Genomic DNA, 25566 nt, shown 5'->3' with positions numbered 1-25566 from the left:
AATTTCTCTTCCTACAGCCTGTGTCATGGTCACTAAGCTCCTGGATTTCTCTAGCAAACATATATATAAGTCCTACAGAAAGCAGTTTATTTCCCTATATATGATGTTTATCACTCCTTCCCTGACCACTGCATGAATGATCTGCATACTTGACATCATGTGGGAAAATGCGTATTATCATATCAACAAAAACTGGTCACAGTGCCCTACTTTTGGTTACAGAAACAGCTTGTTCTGGCCTCCCATGTTGTCTTACAGCTTGTCTGCAACATACACAAACCAAAGCAAGGCTTGTTTGTGATTTCCTGCAAGTTGAAAAACGTTTTACTGACAACTACCCAGCCTTGCAGCAGAACTAGAATCTCCAGATTCATCATACAGATCTGTCACTTCAAGCTGATTTCATGCTCCAGCCAGTCTCCCTGTGTAGGCAGTTCTAGCATTCCCTTTTCATCTCCTGCCCAAGTCCCAGCTCTGTTGCCAGCAAGTAAGGTCTACTTCGCTGAGACAGCCTACCCTGTTCTGACATCTTAAAAAAAACACCAATACCCCACTCCCCCTGACCATCAACTCTTAATATTCCCAAATCTTTTCCTTTTCAGGCCCATCAGGCTCAAGAATTTTGTTCCAAATTTATCTCACTTCCTCCCCTTCCACCTCTCACTCTAAGCTGGCCAGTCATAACCATCCCGTAGCTCCCCCGTCACCGCCTGGAGCCTGCTTTAGAGCCATTACCTGACAGCACGGCTCACTTGGCTGAACTGCACTGAAATGGTGGATCTTCCTCCTCCTCTTACGCTCCTGCCTTGCATCTGTTGCCTTCGGTGATTTGGCAACCTGAATTAACCTAGTCACGCAGAAGATCTCGCAAGCTCTGAAGGCAGTGCAAGGCAAGTAGCCATTAAGGGTAGGAAGCCATTAAATCAACTCAGCGCTACCAAACTGGATTGTTACTCCCTAGGGACTGAATACACGAGACGGAATTATGGCAGAGTTTTAAGCTACTACACAAACAGCCTCCAGTAAACATGCTTAAAAATTTCTGAAGATGTTTGAAGTGGCTCAATTACAGCAGACTTAACAGAAATGGAAGAGTGCCACCTCAACGTGTCTACCAGCTAGCAAATCTCACAGGAATACTGCCCTGCCCCAAAGGAGCAGGCAAAGTGCTAGAACTGCAATCTTCTACAACCAAACAAAAAAACCCACAAAGAAAACAATAAAAAACACCACCCCAAACACTCTGACCAATCAAAAAAGAAAATAACCTAAATATATACATTCCTATTCTGACAACCATAATAAATATATTTCCACCATATGGTAAACATTTCAGCTTTAACAAATGGTTTCATCTACCTAGGCTGGCACAAGTAATTTTATTCTAAGGCATAAATACATAGAGTTTAAAGAAGTAGACAGGAACTTAAAAGCCTTTTACTTTATATTTACAACTACTACATCTTTAAGTAAAGTCTAAGCGATAGCTAACAGAAGGACTTTTGTTCTTTTCTCAAACTACTGATCAGTTACGGTACAGCATAAGAGATCTTTCAGTTTGCATTAATTCTTGCTTCACATCTCAGCGGTCGGTTCTGCAAGAGGAGTTTCATACAGGAAATACGAGGCTTTCAGATGCAACAGGCATATATTCAGCTTATAAAATGGAAACAAGTCCTTAAAATGACACAGCCTGCAATAAAACCCCTCAATGACTGAGGGACTCTACCTCCAACATCCAAATCAACTGAAATCCTCCAAGCACAGAAACTAAGTAACTGCAGCCATTAGGATTTGTACACTTCATAAAAATGTTTATGTTTCCTTCTTCATGTAAGCAGATCAAGTATAAGCAGGACAGTGACAAACTGACAGGTCAGTTTAAGATAGTACAGTGTATAATTTATTTAGGAAAGTGCAAAAAAAGGCAAAATCTAGCTGCAGTAAACAATTTCTGGGCTTTCAAGTATTCACATTATGAATACATAGAACTGCTTCTTTCAGAGTTGACGTCATGCTGAACAAGGAGAAGGCAAGTACTACCATCCAGTAGCCTAATCTGGCAAGAGACTGTTCAAGTATCACCACTTTCAGCAGCAGCAAATACACAAACAACGGTCACACAAACTTGTTTTTACAGACTCCCAGAAAGGAGAGCTGCAAGCACGTATTTTTGAAATGTGCTACTACACACGCCAATGTGGTTTTGAAAAAAAGAGCCCACACTGAGTCAGCAGTTAATCTATTGCATTATCTTTTTCCCCTCCTCATTCACACATTAGAAAAGGAAACAACTAGTATCGGAAACAAAGCAAAATTTCAATTCAGAAACGGTCTGTGGGTGTATCTGCATAAAGCTTAACAGCACTTTTCCAATTAATACAAAAACTATGGGTAAAATCAGGGCTTAGCCCACAGTAATCAGTCTCTAAAGATAGCCTTTCACCAAAGTAAGATTAACTTTATGCTTGCATTTCAAAAATGGTATAAGTGCTTCATTGATACAAGATAAGCAATTACAAGTCCTAATTTTACTTTCTCTAGGGAAAAATGTGTTTCAGTATCATGTATTTAGAATGCTTATACAACCTGAAAGCCCTAGCTGGCTTCAGAAAGTCCCACTTTAAGAAAATTGGCCACCATTCCCCCACCCCCGAGCATCAAGTAAGACCAGATCAGTCAGTTGTGGTATATCTTGTATGTGACCACTTTTTGTCAACTTGAGCAAAAGAAGTGAACTTCCAGTTTTCAAGTGAGGGGTTTTGGTTTTTTTTGACTGTCATCCACAGCTTCACTGATACAAAGTTAGTTTGCGATATATTAGTATTTATTCTTCCCCAAGCTTACTTCCCTAACATAAAGCTGGGGAATAGAGCCCTAACAAGGATACAAATTAAAAATAAAACTAGAAGGGGGCGGGTGGTGGGATAGAGTACAAAAAGAGGTGGCACAGAGTATGAAAAGAAAGAAACATGAAGAATCGCATTCCTGGTTTTGTTATATGCAACAACACTTACCTTTCTAAAAATCACATGTTCTTTTACCAACAACTTACTGTTTGGAAAAGTTGGTTTTACTATGCATACTAGCATGAGACACGAAGCCAGCCTTCCTCCCTCCCACATCAGCTGTAAGAGGCTAGCATCAGCAGCAGCTCACTGTTGTCGAAATCCTTAACTGTAAAAAAACCAGCTTCCTACTGGAATTACCTTCGGGTTTTAAATCAATCCTCATCATAAAACTCATATACAAGACCAGCAAAAAAAGCTTCTACAACTATGTCTACAGAACCAAAATAATACAAATCCATCTCCTAGTCAGGTCTAATCCTATCGCTTTGGTTCATCCACAAACAAGAAGGTGACGGGGGGCTCCAAACAATGCTCAGAATCACAGCCCTCGAATTGCTTACTATTGTCTGCGCGCCTAACGCTGTCTTTAATCTTGTGTTGTGAAAGTTATAGCTACTACTTTTCACCTTTGTAGAACTTCTGGACTCTCAGGGAAGACATGGTGGAAATCCATCAGAAACTTACCTCTGCAGAGAAGCCAGCACAAGTATCTAGAAATCTCTTATCCTACAAAAAATGTAACTGGTGAAGGTTTAAAAGCTTCCCCATTTCATTACACTGAGAGACCATTAATTTGAATGTGAAGTAAAACACTGAAGGCAAGTATTATAGCCTGTATTTTAACAATTATTTATTCCATGATTTTTTTTTTTTTCCTTTGGCCAACACTTTTTCAGTTTTGGACAGATCAAGAAGCAGGAGGGACAGAAATACACATATATGCCCACTCTGTCTTTTTTTTTTTTTTTTACTCAGTCACATCTCTGCTACTTCCTATCTTTCAGCTTTTTTAAGGAGTTACTAATACAATGACCTCCCAGGGCCTGGTGACTAACAAACCATAGCAATAAGTGCATCACTGACTAATTATCTTCAGAAGTTTACAAAATAAGCAGACTTTTAAAAAATCTCATGTATTTTCTGTAACTTCCTCATGCCTTAAAATCAAAAGGGTCTCAAAAATGCTCTCACACCCATTTCTATAATATTATATCCAGTGAGATATGGATATTTTTCTCATACTCTCAACACACACATCCAAAAATATATTTACGTACAATGTAGTACTTATACAGCCATTTATTTCAAGGCTATCAGCTTGTGTGATAAACATTTTTAGTTTAAGGAACTCTAGTGCATTTCATAATCTCAGATGAAGACAAAAGTACTGATGTAATACTGCAGCGTTTAACGCACAATCCTCTGCCACATGTCAGTGAGTGGGTGAATATAGCAACCACGAAAGAACCCTGTCTTCCTTTTGATCATTTATCTCCGTCATAAAGAGATCCTAAGAGAGGGCACCGTGAGTAACCCACTTCCTACTCAAAACTGCAATCTGCAACAGTAACTTTCTAAACCAACTTTTCTCCATCATACGAAAAATCCAAACATGTTTTAAAAATAGAAAAAATAATTTAACTCGGACTAAAGTGCTCCAGGCAGCTTTTGGCAGTGAATAGTCCATGGGGGTAAAGCTGTTCTAATTCTGCTTGTGCTGCAAGTGGGACACAAAAATAGGAGCAGCAGGACTCCCAATGAACCAAGCTGCCGCCACTATACAACCAGAAACACATTCAGAATTATCTTTAAGTTATAAATATACATCGATGTACAGCAAGTTTCCATATCTTACCTGAATTATCAGCCTACAAATAGCCACTAAAGCATTACCAGTTTCACTGGCTTAGTTCTATCACAGAACTAGCTTCCCTTTTCATACCAAGTAAGTAACGGAACAGCAAAGAGATTATTTTGCTAGGTCTTGCTCCAACTAAACTACTCATCTTCATTTAGACAGTTGACTATGACAGAATGTAATTTAAACTTCATAATGAAAATTATATTAGCAAAATTGACAGTGTAATGGTCTCCCCCTGCTCCCTGGAGCTGATCTGAACATGAAGTCACAAACGGAAGACCACAGACCATTTCCTCCCCTCACAGTTTCACAATACAAGCCATTCTTTCATACTAAATTCTCAGAGTAAAAAAAATAAAAGAAAAAAAAAGAAAAAAACCTCGCACTCTGAATAAAATATAAGTTAATGAATAATGCTGGAAAGCAAAATTAAGGAACCTTACTGCCTTTGAGTTTTTAATCTTGATTTTCCCATAGTCTCTAACCCCCTTGTCTGTACCCTTTTCTTCACATTACCTATCCCACAACCTGTTCAGAGACAAGTGCAGAAAAGCCTTTATTTCTTTCTGAAGCACTAAAAATAAAGAACTGTGATAAGACTGGCTTGTTCTCCTGAATCTGAGTCATGCTGAGAACGTAAAGAGTCACAAGAGAACGCTGCCAATCTCACTGACTCTCTGCCAGCCTTTCATTTCCACTGGTCTTTTCAACGAAAGCCAACAGCCTCCTAGAGGCAAGCAACACAGAAGGCTGTCGCGCTTCTTCCAAACTAAAGGATGGGATTAGTTCCTAGAGACGAGTATCTTTTAGTATGCCCTTATGAGACATACTTTTTATGAGATTGTCAAAACATTTTTGCATAGCTGTATTTGCATTAGCTTCTTACCAATTTCTGGCCTTAAATATGTTGTTTAATAATGAGTAAAGAGAATGTCCGGTACACACAGAATTTTGGTCTTCTGTGACTTATCTCTGTAACCTGTATATTGAGAATCCCAAAGCCATCACATAGGATCATTATCAAACACAGCTCTAAGAGTAACAATACAAGAGTGCAGACTGGTTAGCATCTTCCAATATGTCTCATTCTGTGCTTTTTCTTTAATATTGGTGAAATGTGTCTTTTTTTAAAAAAAACCACCATATACCAAAAAATTACTGTTTCTATGAAGCTCTTTGACATGCTTTAATATTTTTACACTTTGGAGTCAAAATTAAGTTTGGTAGTGAAACCTCCTTAAGTTGTTGCTAAAAAATTTTACTGACATGTGGCAACATTATAATGCTCCAAAATGGCTACTCCTGTACTTTGTTTTGTTATAAACATTCTTTATCATGGTTAAGCATAAGAAAGTGATTCTGAAGCAAAAATAAAAGCAGATTTTCACATACCAAACCAAAATATTACTACTGGAAGTTTCACACTGTTCCTAACAGCAGCACTGCAAGTTCTAGCCGTCAGCTGCAGTGGCAGTCCCAGCGTTCCCACCAGACCCAATTCAATTGGAATTACAAGACACTGAACTAATAGCAGACAGCCATGCTGAGCCCTAATAAAGCTTTGGGAGCCGCTGGCAAAGAACTTCTGCAGGAGTTCCCTAAGCATATACCCGTTCCCTCAGCAAGGCAGGCTGCAAGGAAAGTCATACAGAAAGAAAAATGTCATTGGTACCAGGATGTGCAGACATTCAGTATTAAGAGAGACAGATCACATAGTGTTCTAACAAGCAACTAAATATTCAAGAATTAATGTATTTTCTTACTGTACTACTAGCTGCTGGCACACAGATCCATTATCTGTTATCAGTTCATTCAGTTTTAATTCAAGGTGAACTTTTCCCTGAAAAGGCAAGAGAGAAACACAAATAGTTTTAAAAGCTTTTAAAATAAAAGTAGTAATCAGAACAATAATATAGTTTACAGTTAGAAGCTATTTAAGGTAATTCCAATATACCCACTTCAAGCAAATATCTATTCTACAGCACGTATCCTGCAAGTAGAGTATGATGAATGCATCTGAACTTCGAGAGATAATGATAGAGAAGCATTATCCTCAGCTGCAGACAGCACATGAATTGGTGAAGCCTCCACAGATTTAACACACACACAAAAATATTTCCTCCAGCATGAGGAAATACCAAAAGTGAAAGTCTCTCTCAGCTTTTTTCTCCTAAGCACAAGATGAACCTTTGAACAAACAGACAGTGAGTTTATGAGCATTTCAGGAGAGAGTTCTAAAATGAGCTCGGACTCTGAAGGCAGTTAGGTATACTTAGAAAAGTAAAACAGTAAGCAGTAGCCATAACCAACAACATTTAATATCCAGCTGTGAAATCCTGTCCATCCCACCAGACCGAAGATCATTTGGAAATTTATTATGCATCCCCGTGCAGCTTTCAACTATCTCATGAAATCTGTTGATGTACTCATGGAACAGGAAACACGACCAAAGGAGATGAAAAGGTGGCGATAATTGCTAAACCTGGCTTCCTCCTTTTCTTTTTCTGATCTAGTAGGATGCACTACGAAAAAAATCCATAAATGATGGCACAGCATGGATTAACTTCAGAACTCGGCAAGGCCCAGCCTACTCTGCCCTCCCAATAACAGGCTCTAAAACCTCCAAACCATGATAGGCAACTTTCCTGGGACAACCAAAAATTGGTACTATAACCTTGCTCCAAACACCGACAGCCTGAACAATACTGCTGCTACTCTCAGTGCCTGGCTGCGTGCGCTGGCTTTCACATCTAAGGCAACCACGCACTGACACAGCCTTTCTTCTAAGCCACGCTCTCATCAGCATTCTTGGAATTTATCTGTTTGCTAAAGGGAACATCAGATGACCCTGGCCTGCCCACGATTATGGTTCTTCGGGAAAGGACCTGGGAGGTAATTTTAAAGCGTGGCAAAAGCAGCAAGCTATAATTTGAACTACGGTTTTGCGGTACAACATTAAAATGGAAGTAAAACTCTTAGCTGACCTTGCACACGTATAGCACTTATGTTTTGACATAAAACTGAAATGTTTTTATCGTAAATCCCCTGGGGCAAAGGCTGTGCTTCTCTCTCTGTACGTCACATGGGAGAAGTGAAGTCTCTTTTATAAGGAAGTTTTAAAACGTAACTATTTTGGGACTCCTGCCAAGTGTTTTGCAAACTGTTACTACGTGGATTGGAACACAGGTACATTAAGGAAGTATTTGTCAAGCAGAGAAACTTAATTATAAAAATAGATTTACAGGATAAAAAACAGGATACCGAGAAGCATGCCAACAGCCTTACAAGGCAAAGTTTTTTAATGACAAATGAAAAGACAATGGTAGTAGTACATACTGCAATAGCTGACTTAACTAGTTTTAGTAGGCAGACCTTGTGAATGGCCGAAACGTCTTCCTTTTGCCTTTTTTTTTTTTAAATAAACACAACTCATGCGTTCCGCACTGATTGATAGGGGTAAAATACGAAGTTTACTGCTCCTGAGAACTATCTGTAGATGTAGTTTGTTCAAAACTCAGCACCACGATGGTTACAGTAACATGGTGCTCAGTGTTTCCCTGACACGTATGGAGAGTTTTGGGTACATTTTTATTGCTTTGTTTGATGAGAGCAGCGCGATGGTTTCCTACAGTGGCTGATCTGCAGATCTGTATCAGAACTTTTGATGTAACACGCAACCTGGTTTTAAACGTGGTTGTGCAATTGGTTTTAGTTCAAAACACGAAATAGGCCATTCCTATACAAAAAATAAGCAGTGCACTTTATGTGAACGCACTTTTCAGCTGTAGATCTCAGGGATGATCAAAAGCAGGTAGGTACCATTTTGACTTTACAAATGAATTAATGATCAGTTTTCAGATACTGACTAGAGGAAGATGGAGCTGCTGACCAGTGAAGACTGACGTAGTAACAAAGGAGCCAAACCCAGAGTGTCCAAATCACCAACCTAAACTTCAGAACTACAAAACCAGTTAGGCATTTTTTGATTTTAGAATTGCTACTGCATTTTCACAGTCTATTTCATGAGCAGCACATCTGAAAACAATCTTTTTTTCTCCAAAAAACTGTTATCTAACTTTATAAACATTTGTGTACTTTTTCTGCACACACACTATGTGAAAGCCTGCTATTTTCAGCCATGTCTCACCAATAATCTTGGGAATCTTTGAGGAATACATTTCAGTACAGTATGGCACATCTAAACCAGTGAGATTTCAGCCAAATCTGGCAGATGCGAACTGGGCTGTGCCGTTACAAATTTCATGGAAAAAGGAAAGCAGGACAGAGGAGAAACCTACCCAAATCACCTAACTCAAGGAAAGATTCCCACGAGGAGCATACACCTTAGCAAAAAAGGTCATCCTTTAACGGAAGTCTCATGCAGGAGAGTGCTTTACACATGTCCCAGCCATAAAAAAGTATCAATAAGAGCTTACATTCCACTGTGAGCTACAAAGCCATGAAAAAATTAAAAACTCTTTATTTCCAATATGTAAGAAATTGGTAACTTCTATTAATGGAATATTATACTTGAATTTTCATATTTGCTCATGTAGTATTCTGACAAAAAGTAATCTTTCATTCAATACATTTTTATGACTTAAAAAAACCATAGTAAGCATAACAATATTTAAGTCAAAGCAGAAATTGCATTTCAGTTTATATCTGGAAAGGACTTTCTAAAATATTCAGAGTGATTAGATGGAAAAATTGGAAGAAGATTGCTGTTGGACTAGATGATCTGTAGGTGTCTTCCAACCGAACTATTCTATTATATTCTACCTTAACTGAACGAGGACTGGTTTTCAACAGATAAGAGAAAGGGGTATTCAGATGTTTTGAAAATCTGTCTTCACGTAAAGCAATCACATGCCCTCCTATATAGCCAACAGTTGCACACTAAACTTACACCTCAGAGATGATTAATGCTGGAAAATAATGTCTCTCTCTCTCTTTTTTTTTTTTTTTTTTTTTTTTTTTTTTGAGAACTCTGTACTCTTTCACCTCTTGTAAAAGCATACAGGGATTCTCCCTACCCAGAGGGACTTCCAGGTTACTAGAAAAATACAAACACTGCCAAGTTTAAGACTTTTGCCCTTAGGCATATCTGAAAAAACAATCAAAATCTAACAAGTTGTTTATCACAGCAAAAAGGCTAAGAGATTCTCAAGAATACTGCTGTTTTCTTCCTCAGACTAAAAAGAGATTGCTGCATCATCTAGAGCCATCTCATTTTTACTTATTACTAGAATAAACCTGTCAGAAGAACTTGAACCACAGGCCAAAATGCAGCTCCGAAGTGCAAGTTATTTGATACTGAATGCAGAAAGTATTTCAAAATTAGATAAATAAGAAGAGCACAAGTACCTTTAGTTTTGGATACTTTAACCATTTTGTGTCACATAATCAGTCATCATTTCAGATAACACCAAAACGGACTAAAAAAATGGATCACTAGTTTCCTAAATCATTCACCTGTCTCAAGTAAATAGCTCCTCTTGCAACAATTTTAGACATCAAAATACTGTTAAGACATTTCCGAAACAGTTGCTTCAAGTCTTCTGCTACTTTTATGTATCATGAGGAACAATACAGCCAATTTAGAAATGTCAAATATGCACTACTCTTTAATCAAGCTGAAAGACACGACTGTGTCACAAGACTTCTACTATTACATGCACTTATCTATGCTTAAAAAAAGTAAATGTGCAATTTAATAGTTACCTGAACCTCTGAATTAGAATCAACGGGTTGAAGCATAAACCAGTTCTCTTTTCCTGTGTAGTTGCATAAATCTTCTTTTTTGATTGATACCTTTCCTGGGGGAGGGGGCAAGGAGAGAGAAGCATAAATATCACTTTCGTCTGATTAGGAGAAATATTTAAGCAGATTTGAAGTTTCATTTTTGCTTAAACTCTCTTTCTTTTAGTTTTTGGTTTTTTTTTTTTTTATAAGCTTACTATGCTATATGAAAAGCTTATGGAAACAAGGAACCTGAAGCATAAATAAAGCAGAAAAATAGTTTATATAAAGCCAAATTAAGTTAACTACGACGTGTTATCTTGGATATCACTAATAACAAGATTAGGTCAAATAAAGAACACACTTGTGGCTGGAAATAACATAATAAAGATTTGAGTGAACAGTAACAGTGCTGAAGACTGCTTGTCTGCATCTACTGAAGGTAGATGCCTTTTACTCTTCCGATTGCTATTTGGCAAGCTGTTATTATACCAAATTATATGGCATCCTGGTGCAAATTATTTCCTTCCTCAATTCAAATAACATGAAGGCTTCCTCCACAGCAGACTGAGCTTTATAGCAACTGTATCCAAACAGCAGCTGCAATAGAGCCATTATGCAGTGGGGAAAAAAACCCCACAATAATAATTCCACCCCCTGTAACTTTTCACCTGAAATACATGAGTTGATGCAAAATGCTTTGTATGTCACTAAGTTACAGGTTGCACTGACAAAGGAAAAAAAAAAAAAACCACGAAACCTATACACAGTGTTAAGAATTATTCCACAATTGCACTTATTCCACAATGCATTCTGTCCTACAGGTAGTGACAATTACTCAAATATTCCAATGAAAGAGAAGTGGAGAAAAAACAGAATTTAAAAAAAATTATGTATTGAGGCTATAAGACTATAAAATATCCTATTAGCCTAAAAAATAAACATATTTTAATATAATAGAATAAAGGAAGGAAACAAAATCCTGCTTTTCAAAGTTTAAAGGAACATTTAGTTTAAGTGCACTATACACTGTGTTTTGAAAAATGCATCACTTTAATAATTTTATCCTTAATATTACAGATAATTATACTGAAAGTAACCAAACGTTAATGTAAGATGTAAATAGTATCCCAGAACTTACCTATACGCAGGTCTTTTTGCAAAACACTTTTATCATAAATGTAGAAGGACAACCACTGGAACGTTCTTGGAATCTCAAAGTAAAACTCTTCCCCAAAATAAGGGCTGAAAAGAAAGACTGAAAGTTAAAATAGAAAAACACTTTATGGAATTTATACAGAAGACAAACATCAAAATGACACATTTTTGCTGCAGTCACAGACCTTGGCCTTTAGCACTACACTTATCTATCATTAAAGCCATCCGCAACCATTTCATTACAAGAACATACAATAACACTGCAAGTTAAGAATGCTTTACGTATGTTTCAAAAGAGAAAAAAAAAAAATCAGAGCGCACATAAAGAAAGCGTTGTCTCCTCTGCCATTTCAATTCTATTCTTCTTTTTTCTGTCTATCCACCCCCAGTGACTTCCTGAGACACTCACAAGTTTTAGTTTCTCTCTCTTCATTCAGTATGTCATTAAATTACATTAAAACACAATTTGCTAATTACTTCACTAATTGACATTTGTTTAGCTCTAATTTCCATGTCAAATTTGATGCTCAAAGATTCAGACCTGCAAAAAGAAACCATACGCAGGAGCCACTATAAAACAGAAGAGTGAAAAAGAGAAATGTTAATCTCAAATACACATGTCCTCCTGCATGCTGAAACGGTCACCACATTTCTCCAGCTAACGAAGTCCAATATGTTTACGGTTCACCCTACTTAACTGCCATTTGTGCAGCCCTCTAGGTAAAAAGACTTTTGAGTTCCTCTACATTAGACATATTTCACACAATGTGTTGGTATCTTCACTCAAGGAATTTATACTTCCATTAAATTGAAGGAGTACTTATTGATGCAATCACAGCCAGTAGTCAGAATGCTGTATTTTGAAAGACTGAACAAAACCACAATGCTATTTGTGTCACTGCAAGTTGTGAACTCTGAAAATTATGTGCATCCACAAGAAAAAACCTGCTATTTTGGAACTACTGGATTCTTAAACTTCAAATACTTTCAACTGCAATGTATTAACATCACCAGGGAATGAAACTAATTCAGCTTCATGAAACTTCAGCTTCATTAAAGTAATTTTAGCCTCTGCTTTCTTTCTAGAGACAAGTGATGTGATGACAATTATACCAGTTATACCAAACCCAGAAACAAAGGGGGTTTTGTTTGTTTCCCAGTAATTTTCTGACACTGTATTGTTACAATACTTTATTAAACTAATACAAATATGCTTACGTTTAGAACAGTCAGTTCATATTACTACCTACCCAAAAGAATACCAGGAAGAATAGGATATCATCCCTACTCTCTTCCCTCCAAAATAATTACACAAAAAACACTAAACGCTTAGGGACCAATGGTTCACTAAATAATTTAAAAATAAGAAAAGAGCTGATAACTAATTTAAAAAGTAGGAAAGAACACAGGTGAAAAATCTAGTATTCCAAATTTCTAGAATTGATTTTTAGAAACAAGAGCTTTAACTGCAGGAATTCATTATGAGGAATTTCACAAGTGAAAATGTTCCTTTTGTTCAAACACAGACCTTTTACCATGGGCTTTAAAGCAGACAAATCGGTATTAGCCTTTGCACTACACTGAGAAATAATTTAAGAATTCTCAGCTGAAAAATCTGCTTGTGGTTTTTCAGCTCCCCACTTTTTTTTCTTTTTTTCCTTTTTCTTTTTTTTTTTTTTTTTTTTTTAAATTTGAAAGCCAACAAATTCAGCTTTGATTTCAAGGGCTGGGTTCTTCTCATCAACTCCACCACTAAAGGTATAAATTCGCAAGCGTTACCTTTACCAGCAGTGCAGCCCTAAGCAGCCTCAATTTCCTTATTACCTTCGCTGCTCATTTTAATTGTATTGACACAACAACTCAGACCAAAAAAAAAAAAAATAATGAAACAAAGGCTTATTTTAAACTTTGGTCAATTCTGTGATACGGCTCCCCTAACAGCTATGCAAATAATAGTTGTACCAGTACAATCAAAGAGATGTTACAGCGGAAAGAGCGAACTGTGGGTGAATAGCTGGCACTGGCACCAAGGGAAACTGCGATTAGCTCAGCTTCAGCCAGACACCCTAAGAGGAACACTCCACTACGACGTACATCAACAACTTCCTGTCACAAAGCATTAAGTCCTGATTCTTGCTGGATCTATATAACTCTGTGCATCCAGTTATAATCAGCCTGAGATGGAGGCTATTAGCAGAGACTTCCAAAAACCTTTCTAGCAGCCATATCCTACAGCTAAAAAGTACAAATTTCACAGAATGATCAGCCACTAACAATCATTATTTTAACCTCAACATTTACATGAAGTCTCAAATTTGGCCAGAAAGCGCAGGTGAATAGTATGAGCACAAATAGATTTATTTTATTCATATCGATACATTTTTCCTTACCTAGATTAACACCACCACCTTATGAATGAGTTGTTGATAATTTGTTAGCAAAGTATGAGGCACAGAGAGAAAATTTAAGGTGGAGAATACAAAGGACTAGTAAAGAAATTCTTAGGTGGATACAGAACTGGCTGAAGGGGTACAATAGGTTATACCAATGAGGAATAATTGAATGGAGAACTTACTCAACCTGTTCCTCAGGGATTCAGTCAGTTTAGTACTTTCATTTGTGACTTTGATGCAAGAACTTTAAAGACTGTGACAGATACAAAATTAGAAGATAGTGCTAATTCAAAGGAAGACCAGACTGACATACAGGAAGAACTGGATTACCGTAATACAGGAGATGAAATTTAAATGTGTGACATACTCCTTTGCCCTTCCCTTCCATGTTACGTGAAACTGGCAGTTCTATGACAGGAACTGACCAATGCCCCTAGATCTGTCATTTGATAAAAGCAACAGCTATATCAACAAGAGAAATAATTTTTGCTATAACCTTGCATTCACACAAAGTTTAGTTTGAAAAAAAGAAACTGAATTTAGTTTAAATAATAATAATAATAAAAAATGCAACACACACATAGCACAACCCCTCCACAATTCCTCATATTTCACCATGGATATTTGAGGAGGCTCACAGAAGTTCTTCAGACTTTACAAGGGAAAAAAAATTTCTTTCTTCAGACCCCACAGAAATCCCACACCATGTCAGGAAATATTTCTTGAGTCATTAGCCAAAATATCCTTCTTTCACTTCAGTATTAATTCATGTTTTTCTAACTTCGAAAAGTCATTTGCTTCGCATCTGCACTCTAACAATAGTCCCAGTGCTGGTGGAAGCCTAAACCTATTTGCACATTTAAAAATACATTTATTCATTATTTTTCAATCACTGTAGTCAAATGTGATTTTAATTCTAGTGATAATTACTTCCACAGACATTTAACTAGCGGATATTTGTAGAATACAATTTAGATTACAGCTAGTATAAATTTGTAACCCAGAATAAGGTGAGAAAAACAGACTGTGAATTGTGTGTATGAGAAAAAAACCAAATAATATAAGACAAAGCAATTAAATTCAAAGTTGTACTTATGGCTGAAATTACACTGTACTACACCTTACTGAAAAGCAGTTTATAAAGTTTTCAGACTAATAAGAGATCAGAGCTTTCATCTTCCCTTCCAGTACCTCTAGGTTCGTACGGTATTCCAGTTTAACACAGTAATAAGCAACAAGATGGTATAATTAAGTTTTTGGAACAAGTGTCAGCCTTCATAACTGCATACACACTAGTAATCGAGTGAAGGCATCCAACACTGGTTGGTGCTAATAGAGGATGACTTATTTTATTACGTTTGACCAATTTGTGTGAAACCCCACTCATGCCGTGACTCTAACTTAACACAGCCATAATTCAGAGGATGAAGGAGTTCCCTGTGTAGTCAGTGGAGACAAAAAGGCACCAATGGGCAAAGGGTGATCCAGAACAGTGACTTCTAACTCCAAATAAATGTTCTCAACTTAGAAATATTAATTTCATATCACCTGCAACATTCCCAATCTGAGGGGGAGGTGCGTGTCACTTGAGACCTCCTTCCCGTAAACTGTTGCTTTGTTATAGTGAGATTTTTCTTCCTTTCCTCTGTAAAGTACTGTTTTCATTTAATCGAGTTTCAGTTAAAACTTCAGTACTATTTAAAAAAATTTTGAAGGATCTAAGGCAATTTATTTTATAAAATATTTTACTATGCAATTAATACTTCTTTATTATCCAGTGATTAATGTATATAAATTTAATAATTCTTAACCGAACAAGATAAAAGTGTCTGCATAAACATTAATGGGTCTTGTTTCTAAGCACAGTAGTAACTTTTAGGTTTTCAACTATGAATATGTCAAAAATCAGACAGCAGTGCCTTTCTTTTTAAAGGATACATTGGGTTCCCTTTTACCCATAAAACTACTGTCTATTTGAAGGGCAAATTTTAAGTTTCTGCTTTATCAATACAGTCTCTTTAACATCCTTCTCTGAAGGACTACTCAATTGAGTTTGTTTTGGTAATCAATGTCAATTGCAACCACTTAAAACTCTGAAAATTTTCTGGATCTGACTACAGCAGTCACAGATCAGGAGTATGAGCAAAATATTTGCTCCCAATTGCATGCACGTGGTGTTTGCTTTTCATGCAAAAGCATATGGAGGCCTTAAAATGTTTTGAAAAAGTAAAATTGCCTGTTTAAATTTGCCATATTAGCAGTATGCTGTTCCTCACCTGGAAACGTCTAGAGAGATAGCTCAATAAACAAACACCAAAAATAAAACTACTGGAAACAACAAGAATTAGGAAAACTTTCAAGAGTTTGAGCAGGTTTTCTGGGTTTTAAGAGGAAGGTTTAACATCTCCCTCCAGGTAACTGAAACCATCACTCAGGTGCCCTGAGCGAGGCAGCTGCAACGACACTTCAGTGTGGGTCAGCAGTGAGCTTAAAGAGTTCTGAGACATAAGAGCACCCACACTACTGCAGCTGTGTCATCACGACTTCTTCTTTGATTGTTTTTAAGGCTCTAAAGCAGTAGCAGAATCTACAGGTAAGCGCTGCTCAGGGAGGCAAAGCAAGGCATTCTGTGTGAGTGCTGGGTGTAGTTCCCAAAACAAGAATTCAGGAGCGAGTGAAGCCTATTCAGGGGGGCATCCCACAGCACACGCAACTCTCATACATGGAAAAGTTCCGGTTCCTTCATTCTAGAAACAGGTTTTACAAGACAGACACTAAAAGCAGAATTCCACCAATAAAGACCAACTACATGTCAGAAGTAGGAAATGACATGAAGAGCAGGTATTGAGCATATTTCTTTCCCCTGGAAACAACCTAGTAAGAAAAAGAATGTTATGCTGCCTAATGGAACAATATAAAGTTATAGTGAAATATGTTTGAGCATGCTTCACTTTAAAAGCACCGTAGAACTCACAAGCCTCAATTCTGTCTTCTTTCAGCTACTCTTGATTTACACACTGCTGTGACATGTTCTGAGTAGCTGCCACAAGTCAGTTCTCATTTTAAAAAGGTACAAGAAAAAGCAGAACCACATTGATAACGTATCTTGGTTTTATTCCCAACCGAGGCAGTCTTGCTTATCATCTCCATTTAAAAATTAGGCTTACCTTAAAGATTTTTCAACTACCTGTGTACGAAAAACTTCTTCTTGGTCCAAGTTTATGGTACAGAAAAAGTCTCTCATTTTGTTGGGTACTAAGTGTTTGGCGTCATCTGAAAAAAAAAAAAAAAGACTGTAAATATTGAGGGGGGAAAGCCCCACAAAATATTAGACACAAGAATTTTACGGTTCTAATGTGCATCCAAAAGTTACTTTTCCATTCAGCTAGCATTTCCATACTAATTTTTAATTTGTAAGGTCCAATAGCGTACAGAGACTGCTGCACCCAGCTTCACACGGACAGAGAGCCGACAGGAGGAGAGCACTGACTCACCAACACCGCTTCCTCCAGCACCTACACTTTCCCTTCAGAGGTCTCATCTCGGGCTTGACCCTGTGTGGCTTGCTAAATCCGAGAAGCTTGCAGCCCGAGGTGATACAGCATTAGGTCATGAGACCAAGACATGATCTGGCTGAGTTATTGTTCACTTGGTATTTTCTCTGCAAGTATTTTGGCTAAAGGAAGCTGATTAATACAGACTTACCCATCAAATCTCTATTTCATGTTCCACAATGAACAGCTGATTTGCAGTTCACTGATATATTTTCAAAGGTCCAGCTATGAGTGCTGTTTATTTTTCCCTAACTGTCTGGCCTAGCAGGAGGGGGGGAAAAAAAAAAATAAAAAAAAAATCATGTGCTGACTAAACGCAACATGGATAAGAACAAGTAGAAAAGGAAGTTTCTAATGAGACAGGATGATTGTCAACAGAGGAATACAAGGTTTCCTGGGCATAGTGTTTAGGCCACTGCAATAACACATGCGGGACATTTGGCAGCCCTTTTCAGAAATGGTTACTTCTAAGTAGTTACCCAGTTCCCAACGCTCAAATTGGAAAGCTCTTACAGAATCTGAATGCTGCAGGCAGATTTGCAACAACACTGTCCTTTAGCTTAAACAGTTATTTCTCCCTGGATGTTTCCTTCCCCTCTGAATGTCTCTGAAGACAGCAAACAGACCCTTTTCACCTTTTATTCTGCTAAAAGAAACAAGATGAGCTTTTCTGGTACTCTCTCTGAGAGTCTCCTAATTGGCAAGCAAATACTCCCTGTCCTTCTTCCTCTTTAATTGTTATCTTAAACACAGGCAGCCAGAACTGTTTTCTGCACGAGGTCTTATCCAGGACCTTTTACAGTAGTGTCCATCCTCAGCTGCTACTAGAAATACCTCTCCCAATGAAATGTGGAATCAACATTTTCTAAACTTTAGATAAGGTATGACAAATTAATAGGATGAAAACTACATCAAAGTATTGAGTTCTAACTACTTATATCTGAATAACGTAACACCTCCACTTTCAAAGACCACGGCTTGAAAGTAGGTTTAAAGTGTCTTACATATACTCCTTTTTAAAAAACTGCAGATATGAAGCACGGTGCAGTAAGTTTTACTGTAAAATCAGAATTTTCTTTTTCTTCCTCTCTCCCCCTGCTTTTTTTTTTCTTTTGTGTTAAACAGATTATTACAGTCTTGAAAGTCAAGTCAGTAACGCCTGGCACTGTAAAGCCTACCACAACTGTATCTGAGCAGAGAACGTGACCGTTTAACAGGAACAGAGACTGAACTTCATGTTTGCCAAGTCGGGATATGTATGCTGATGGAAAGCATGAACAGACACTTAAGCAACTTCCACAGTTAAAACTTGTGCTCTCAGAAGCATCAATGAGCTTTTCATCAACTTGGGTGTGGGAGAGGAGGAAGTATACGTATTATTTTTAAACGCCACACTTAACGTTGACAGATTGAGAGGCACGAGCTGAACCGGTTTTTAACACCATTATACTCCAAAAAGAGACTACACTCGAAATTACCCTTAAGTGAGATATTGCAGAAGAACCAAGAACAGCAGCAATGACTGAACACTGCCTTAAAAAAAATAATACCTATTTTAATAAAACATATGAAAGAAAATAAAAAAATAAATTCATGAAAGAGGCTAGTAATCCCCAGAGAGCTTCTGATACTGTAGTCTGTAATTAATAAGCATGAACTGCACGTGTCAGTTGTTCCTAATAAGAATTTCATTTTTTAGTTTATACTCTGTAGCTTCACCATCCTATTTTTACATGAAGTATTTCAGATATAACATTACTTAATCGTCACTTTAAATGCACTGTACAGTGGACTTTGAAAGGAAATCATTTACTATAGTTTCATGTTTCCTTAAAAGAGTAAAAATTAAATATTTCTACATAAGTCACAATTTGTATGTCTACTATACTGCAGTCTTTCAGTATTAAAAGAGACTTTCTACCCAAGGGAACAGAAGAAACAGAAGTTTTGGTTTTCTAATGGGATAAAAGCCTTTACTTTGTAGCCCAAGTGTTTAACTTTAAGGCACTGACAAATTTAGGTTTTGGGGAGGCAGGGAGGATGATTCTCAGTCCTGAGTCAAACATAACCTCACAGCACTTGTCAGGTGAAGTACGGAGCACGGGATTTCACATCTTTCCAAACACCTCTTAATATCTGTGACTGTGGGAGACTTGTCAGCCATACGGTGGTCCAGTCTTTGATTGATTACACTAAGTCTTACTTTTTCACCAAAAACCTATGGTTATAATGGTTGCATAAAAATCAAGTTATGAACACCACCAGATACCTGCTTGATTGTTTAGATTTTTGGTGCATTCATCAAGTATGCAATTCTGCATTCTGAAGACTGCACGTTTCACCGTTCAAAGGATGCAAAGGGAAAGCGGTAAGAAATGGGAGAAGTATACTGAGGAAATGGACACCAATGTTTTCCAAGGGTTTGTTTAGAAAGTGTAGGTAGTATGAATGGTTAGTCAGAATCACCAAATAAAGTTGTTTTGGGGAGAAGAGAGAAATTAAACCAGTTTTAGACCTAACTGCAGAACTATGTTCCAAGCCTCTTCACAGAGGCTGTCACTTAAAACTGCACAGCGTGACACTTAAACTTGCACTTCAAATGGCGAAACGTGCAAGTGATGAAAGAGCAGCAATATCACACTTATTTATTTCGTACTGACCGTATCAATTCACCAGTTTTGGTCACTGGACTAATTTAAACCAGAAAATATTTTCACATGACATATCTAGTAGCCTAATTCAACAGGGAAACCATGAAACGCGTCACTAAAATAATAAACATCAACCTTTTTATTTTGAAAAGATGGAAGTTCACAATTGCAACCCGTTACCTGACTTTTAAACTAAATTTCTTTACTGCCACTCAGCTACTTTAGGAAAACCGCAAAAAATAATAATAGCAATTTTTAAAAAAAAAAAAAACAACCCACACTTTTGCCAATTATGTATATTGGTTTGGATTTTAAGATATTTGGAAAATATTGTTTAGGTTCTCTATATAAATACCTAGTAAGCCCTCTCATCAAAATAAGATTAGATCAAATCTAAATGAAAAGGAAAAGCTGCAATGCTAATAAAAACTCAAGTGTTAGAGTGATAGGAATTCAGGCGTACAACATTTAATAAATTCATATTCTCCACACACGTTATGAGTTAGTAGTAAGAACACTGGAGCAACCTACCAAATGCAATAGTTCTGTCCAACTCCCTCGCCTGCACATCATTTGTTATGAAAACATCAAGTCAAAGCTTGGTCACTGTTAACAGCGCATCAGAAACTCAGCAAAAGCAGGAGGTGGGATAGATAAACGCTATTCACAATATCCTCTGCCGAGTGAAAGCGTGCAATTAGTGTACGTCCTCTCACAGGGACCCGGAACAAAGCAATTTAGAAGACATTTATGTACACAAACTCTGAAGTCTTTGCTTCACAGGACTAAACATATTATACAGCAACAATTAAATCCGCTCCAGGAGTGCAGCATAATCTGAGATACCCAGGCAGTGCTAACAACTCAGCGCAAGAAGTCTGAAAAAGAACGCGTCCTGAATTTTGTCAAATGAGCTCCGAGACAACAGAGACATTTCCCAAGCATTTCACTAAGGTTTCAGTAAACACACCAAAAATCAAAGCAACTAAAATCACTTACCACCTAAAAATGTACTACTGTATGTCAGAAAACGAAAAGAGAAGCTAGTTATACAGCTTAAAACACTACGAGACATGCCTAAAACTACATGATATCCACCTACCTTTGTAAAGCGCTTTTGTCATTACTATGACACAAAAAATAGAGCCACCAACACAAAGGAGTTGTCATAAAAAAAAAAAAGAAGATAGATCTTCAGTGGATTTCTGGCAGAAACCTGTTAAAGTGCAATACCACTTTTTCAAAAAATATTATGGGGTCTCAAACTGGTAAGACCAGTTCATCATGCGTCTTACTTGAAAACCGGAGGCAGGAGAGTGGCTGCAAACACTGGTATCCCACAAAACAGAGAGGACCAGGGACTGCAAATGTGTTCCTACTCTGTTTTCTCACCGCTAGGTATGCAATAGCCACTTAAATCACCTTTAAGTATATGCCTCAATTCTAAATCTGTCTTGATGATTTGTGTAACATCACTAACTTTAGATTCTACCACTTATTCATGTACTGTAAAACAAGAGTATAAGTAAGAACTTACTGCAGATGGTGTTTCCTATACATGCAGATTTACACAGAACTGACATTACCTCATTAAAACTACCACGCTCTCTCATGCAACACATAAAATGAGTCAGTGTCAAGTCTTGCACTAGTTTAAATGCCAACAAAGCTTAGGCACTGAAACGCATTCCACTTCTAAGAAACACGTTACAAGGAGTTCTTACAGACTACGAACAACTTCCCAAAGCGAGGTCTGCTACTGCTAATCCCTCCAGATCACGGGGGATTACATTATTACATTTGTTTATTATTGTTCATTCAGAGGGTTTTCCCCTAAAAAACACATTGGTAAAATACCAGCAAGAACTGAAAATAAAACAGCGTGTGCTGTGCAAGGAAGACGAAAGAGCACCCAGGGATTTGAGGATTTGCAAGCTTCCACAGCATATTTAACTCATATCTTTTTTTTTTCCCAAAACAGTGTTTTGTTTTGTTAGAAGAAACAAGTAGGTTTACAAAGTGATTTTCACACAGTTTCCAAGATGCATCTTTTATTCCAGCCATTATTTCCACTCACTTCCAAACGGGCTCCTACAGTTCTTACAGGTCCATCTTTGGCAACAAATTCTTTAGGTATTCCCCAGGAAGCAGTCACAGTCCTCAGTTTACCATTACTTTTGCCAGGTAATTAAACATTCAAAGTTACGATACAACCGTGGGCTCAATCCAGGACACAGAAGTGGGACAATAAGCTAGTTTCAACATAAGTCTCGATACATTCTGGATTTTGTCGTTTGACACTTAATGGAAAACTTTTATCAAGTTCAAGTATCACAAAATGGTAAACTCTTTGGATGTTGTGTTGTCCAGTGTTGACAAAAACCTTATGATAAAAGTCAGGGAGCAGAATGGTGTCAATAAATAAGTCAGCTTCAGTAATTAATGCCCTAGCCCCAAAGCTAACAGTATTCTCTTTTTACAGGCGAGCTGTCATGTATTATTTCTGTGATAACTCCTGACAACGTAAGATCTCAGTAAGCATGTGTTCAGCCTTGTCTACTCAACAGGCGATCGCTCTCTACAGCTGACCCTGGAGCCAAAGGACCTCCAGCCATGCGTCCTGCCGTCCCCTATTTCCATGACCCGCACTTCTATTTACTGAAGACACACTCAAGTCTATACTGCATGACGATACCTAAGTAAACACGACTCCCGTTCCTCCACCAAACCTAATCCCTTCAACACATCTCCACAACCGGTTCTGAATCCCCCGCGCCGTGCCCGATTCAACTTGTTTTGCTTCATTCTCAAAAAAAAAAAAAAAAAAAGAGTATCGACTGCGTGAGAAAGGAAATAAACGGGTTGCATCGGAGTGGTATGAATGTATTTTGATACCCTTCAGGAAGCCGCCGCACATCCTGTTTCTCCTCCTGGCTTTGAAGTCCTCCCACCCCGCACCCCACTATCTCTTTTCCTCCCCGGCCCCTCCTCCCCGGCTCATCCCCTGGCTTCCCACGTTACCGAATCTATAGGTATTTTTAGTCAGCACTTCCTAACCACCAAAATAAAGCCACCGGCCTCCCGCTCACTCGCACACACGCTACACAAAGAAAGAGGCGCATTAATGACCGTTTCCAGAGTGGCCCTCTACCACCAACTTCCTGCACATCAATAATTTCGCAATTTCTGCTTGACAAACAGACTCCGATGCCCGAGGTAGGGGCGGGAGGGGGCATTTCTTCTCACCCGCTGACTCAAGGAAAACCTCGGACCAACGGATGCTTCCCCAGCCGCCCCGGGGCTCCAGCGGCCCCGCCGCATCTCTCCCGGCCCCGGGGCCGCGCAGACCCCGGCCCGTCCCCACCCGCCCTTCCCGGGCCACCGCCCCGGGGCTCTCCTCGCCGTCCGGCCCGAGGGGCCCCGCCGTGAGGGGCCGCTGCCCCCTCAGCGCCCCCCGCGGCCTCAACAGCCGCCGCCCCGCCGCGGGGAAGGAGCGGGAGCAGCGGCGGCCCGCGCCGCGGAGCCCGGGCAGGAGCGGGCACCTCAGCGCGGCGGCCCCCGGGAGCCCGGCCCCGCCACGGCCCGGCCCGGCCCGGCCCGGCGCGCCCGCAGCGCCGCACTTACAGATCTTCCCCCGGAGGTTCTGCAGCACCCGCACCTCGTCGCCGCCGTCCCCAGCCGCCATCGCGCCAGCGCCGCCGCCTGCGCAGTGCAGCGCGCCGCTGGGGGAAGGGAGGGAGGGGCCCGGCCCGGCCCCGCCACACGCCCGCCGGCCGCCGACACCGCTCCGCCCCCGCCGGCCGCCGCCCTCGGGGGGCACCAGAGACCGGAGCGGGGCGGGGGGCGGCCGGGCGCATGCGCGATGGCGGCCGTCTCCCGGCAGGGCCCGGCGGTCCCGCCCTGACGGCGGCCAGGGCCGGCCCAGGGGGTCTGGCTGCGCTTCCCTGGGTGCCCGGTGGTCCCGGCCGCCCTGCTGCTTTGTGAGGGGGGCGAAGGGGCTCTAGCTGCGACGCACGGTACTTACCGCGTTGGTATTCTTCGCACTAAGCGGCCGAAACGAGCGACGGAGCCGGCTGCTTCGATTTCTGGTGTGCTGAGCCCGTCCCTGTGAAAGGCACGCCATGGGCTCGGCCGAATCTCCCTCTGCTCTCGCTCGTTTACATTCGCTTGTTGGGCCGCGTAAGAAATGCCATAAAACAAGTAGGAAACGGTTCAGCTAGCCCGCCTCCACCGGGAATTAAAGGGCCTTTGCACCACGGGTTAAACCGGCGTTTCTTGAAGATACGGACCATGATGTGGGACTCGCTGGGATCCCGCTGAGCCCTGGAGCTCGCCCCGGTCCCACGGGGGTGGCAGGCGTCTTCCTTGGCTCTGCGTAACCCAGCCGGCCACAGGGTCCGTTTGGTGACACCAGGGCGCACGCTGAGGGTACCCCAGTCCCCAGGCCTGGTGAGAGCCGTCAGCGACTGACCGACCTTTGATGTCAGCCGAGGTGTTGAACTATCAGTGGTAACTCCTACACTATGGAAGTTTATACCAAATAACAGCGATGATGACACTTACTGGTTTACTTCACATGCTGCTGCCTGTCGTTCAGCTGTGCCACGTCCTCTCATTTCACAGAAGACAGCAATATCATTCATTATATTTGTTCTAATTTGGGGTATATCGTAAATGAGGATTGATTTACATTTTGTTTAGATGCACAAGCATTGGGATGATCCACTCATCTTTTTAATTAGCATTTGAAATAGAGAAAAATATATGTTACATGTAGCAAACGTCAAAATTTTTTAGTTCAGTTATACATCTCCTGATGTCCATCCCAAAATGACCTGCATAGTTTAGCTTAACTTTTAGTTGAAGTTAGAGACTAGTGACACCTAGCTGAAGGGGGAAGTATTTTGAATATGCCTGATCTCTTTTGTATGTATCTTCATATTTCCTTATGCAATTGGGTATTTGCATTCTGAACTGTGTTTCTTGACAGGAGTCCCAAAAGATTTCAAGTACAGTGTGTAAAATACACAACCTATATGGCAAGGTTACTATCAGAATTGAAAAGAACAGAATTTTTAAAGTTTCGGGCCTTGTGAAAACATGTTTAAGGTGTTGCAAAGTATTAAACACAGTTCACCTGTCTTCCAAGTCCTCTCAGATCCTGAGCAGGGGATGCTCTTCACCTCAGCACTGTCTTCACCCTAAACGGTACAATGCCAGGAGAGCCCATCACTTCCCTTGAGCTCCGATGTGTTCTCGATTCACTGTTCTGACCTTAACGAAGGGAACATTTGGTAACTGTGTTGCTTAATCTTCTAACAAAATAACTATTAGAAGATACGTATCTCTGGATCT

The 25566-nt window shown here is 39.6% G+C and overlaps 1 protein-coding gene across 2 annotated transcripts in view; it reads right to left on the bottom strand.

Annotated features, from left to right (window-relative positions):
* The window catches only part of RASA2 (RAS p21 protein activator 2), a 50674-nt gene extending 26420 nt beyond the window's left edge, over positions 1–24254 (bottom strand). Inside the window, exons 1-5 of one of the 2 annotated variants that reach the window (XM_074592709.1) lie at positions 24236–24254; positions 17174–17279; positions 11597–11700; positions 10438–10532; positions 6477–6553 (exon numbers count right to left, since the gene is read on the bottom strand). In XM_074592709.1, coding sequence (XP_074448810.1) covers positions 6477–6553; positions 10438–10532; positions 11597–11700; positions 17174–17250 — 353 coding nt within the window. In that variant the 5' untranslated portion in view covers positions 17251–17279; positions 24236–24254. Of the gene's footprint in view, positions 1–6476; positions 6554–10437; positions 10533–11596; positions 11701–17173; positions 17280–23835; positions 24000–24235 lie in introns of those variants that run through there. The other variant, XM_074592708.1, reaches the window with a different exon arrangement.
* Positions 24255–25566: the final 1312 nt, after the last annotated feature.

This window comes from Larus michahellis, chromosome 6, assembly GCF_964199755.1.
Source record: "Larus michahellis chromosome 6, bLarMic1.1, whole genome shotgun sequence".
Lineage (NCBI taxonomy): Eukaryota > Metazoa > Chordata > Aves > Charadriiformes > Laridae > Larus > Larus michahellis.
The sequence above is the reverse complement of the archived record's forward strand: the minus strand, read 5'-3'. Positions and strand labels throughout refer to the sequence as shown.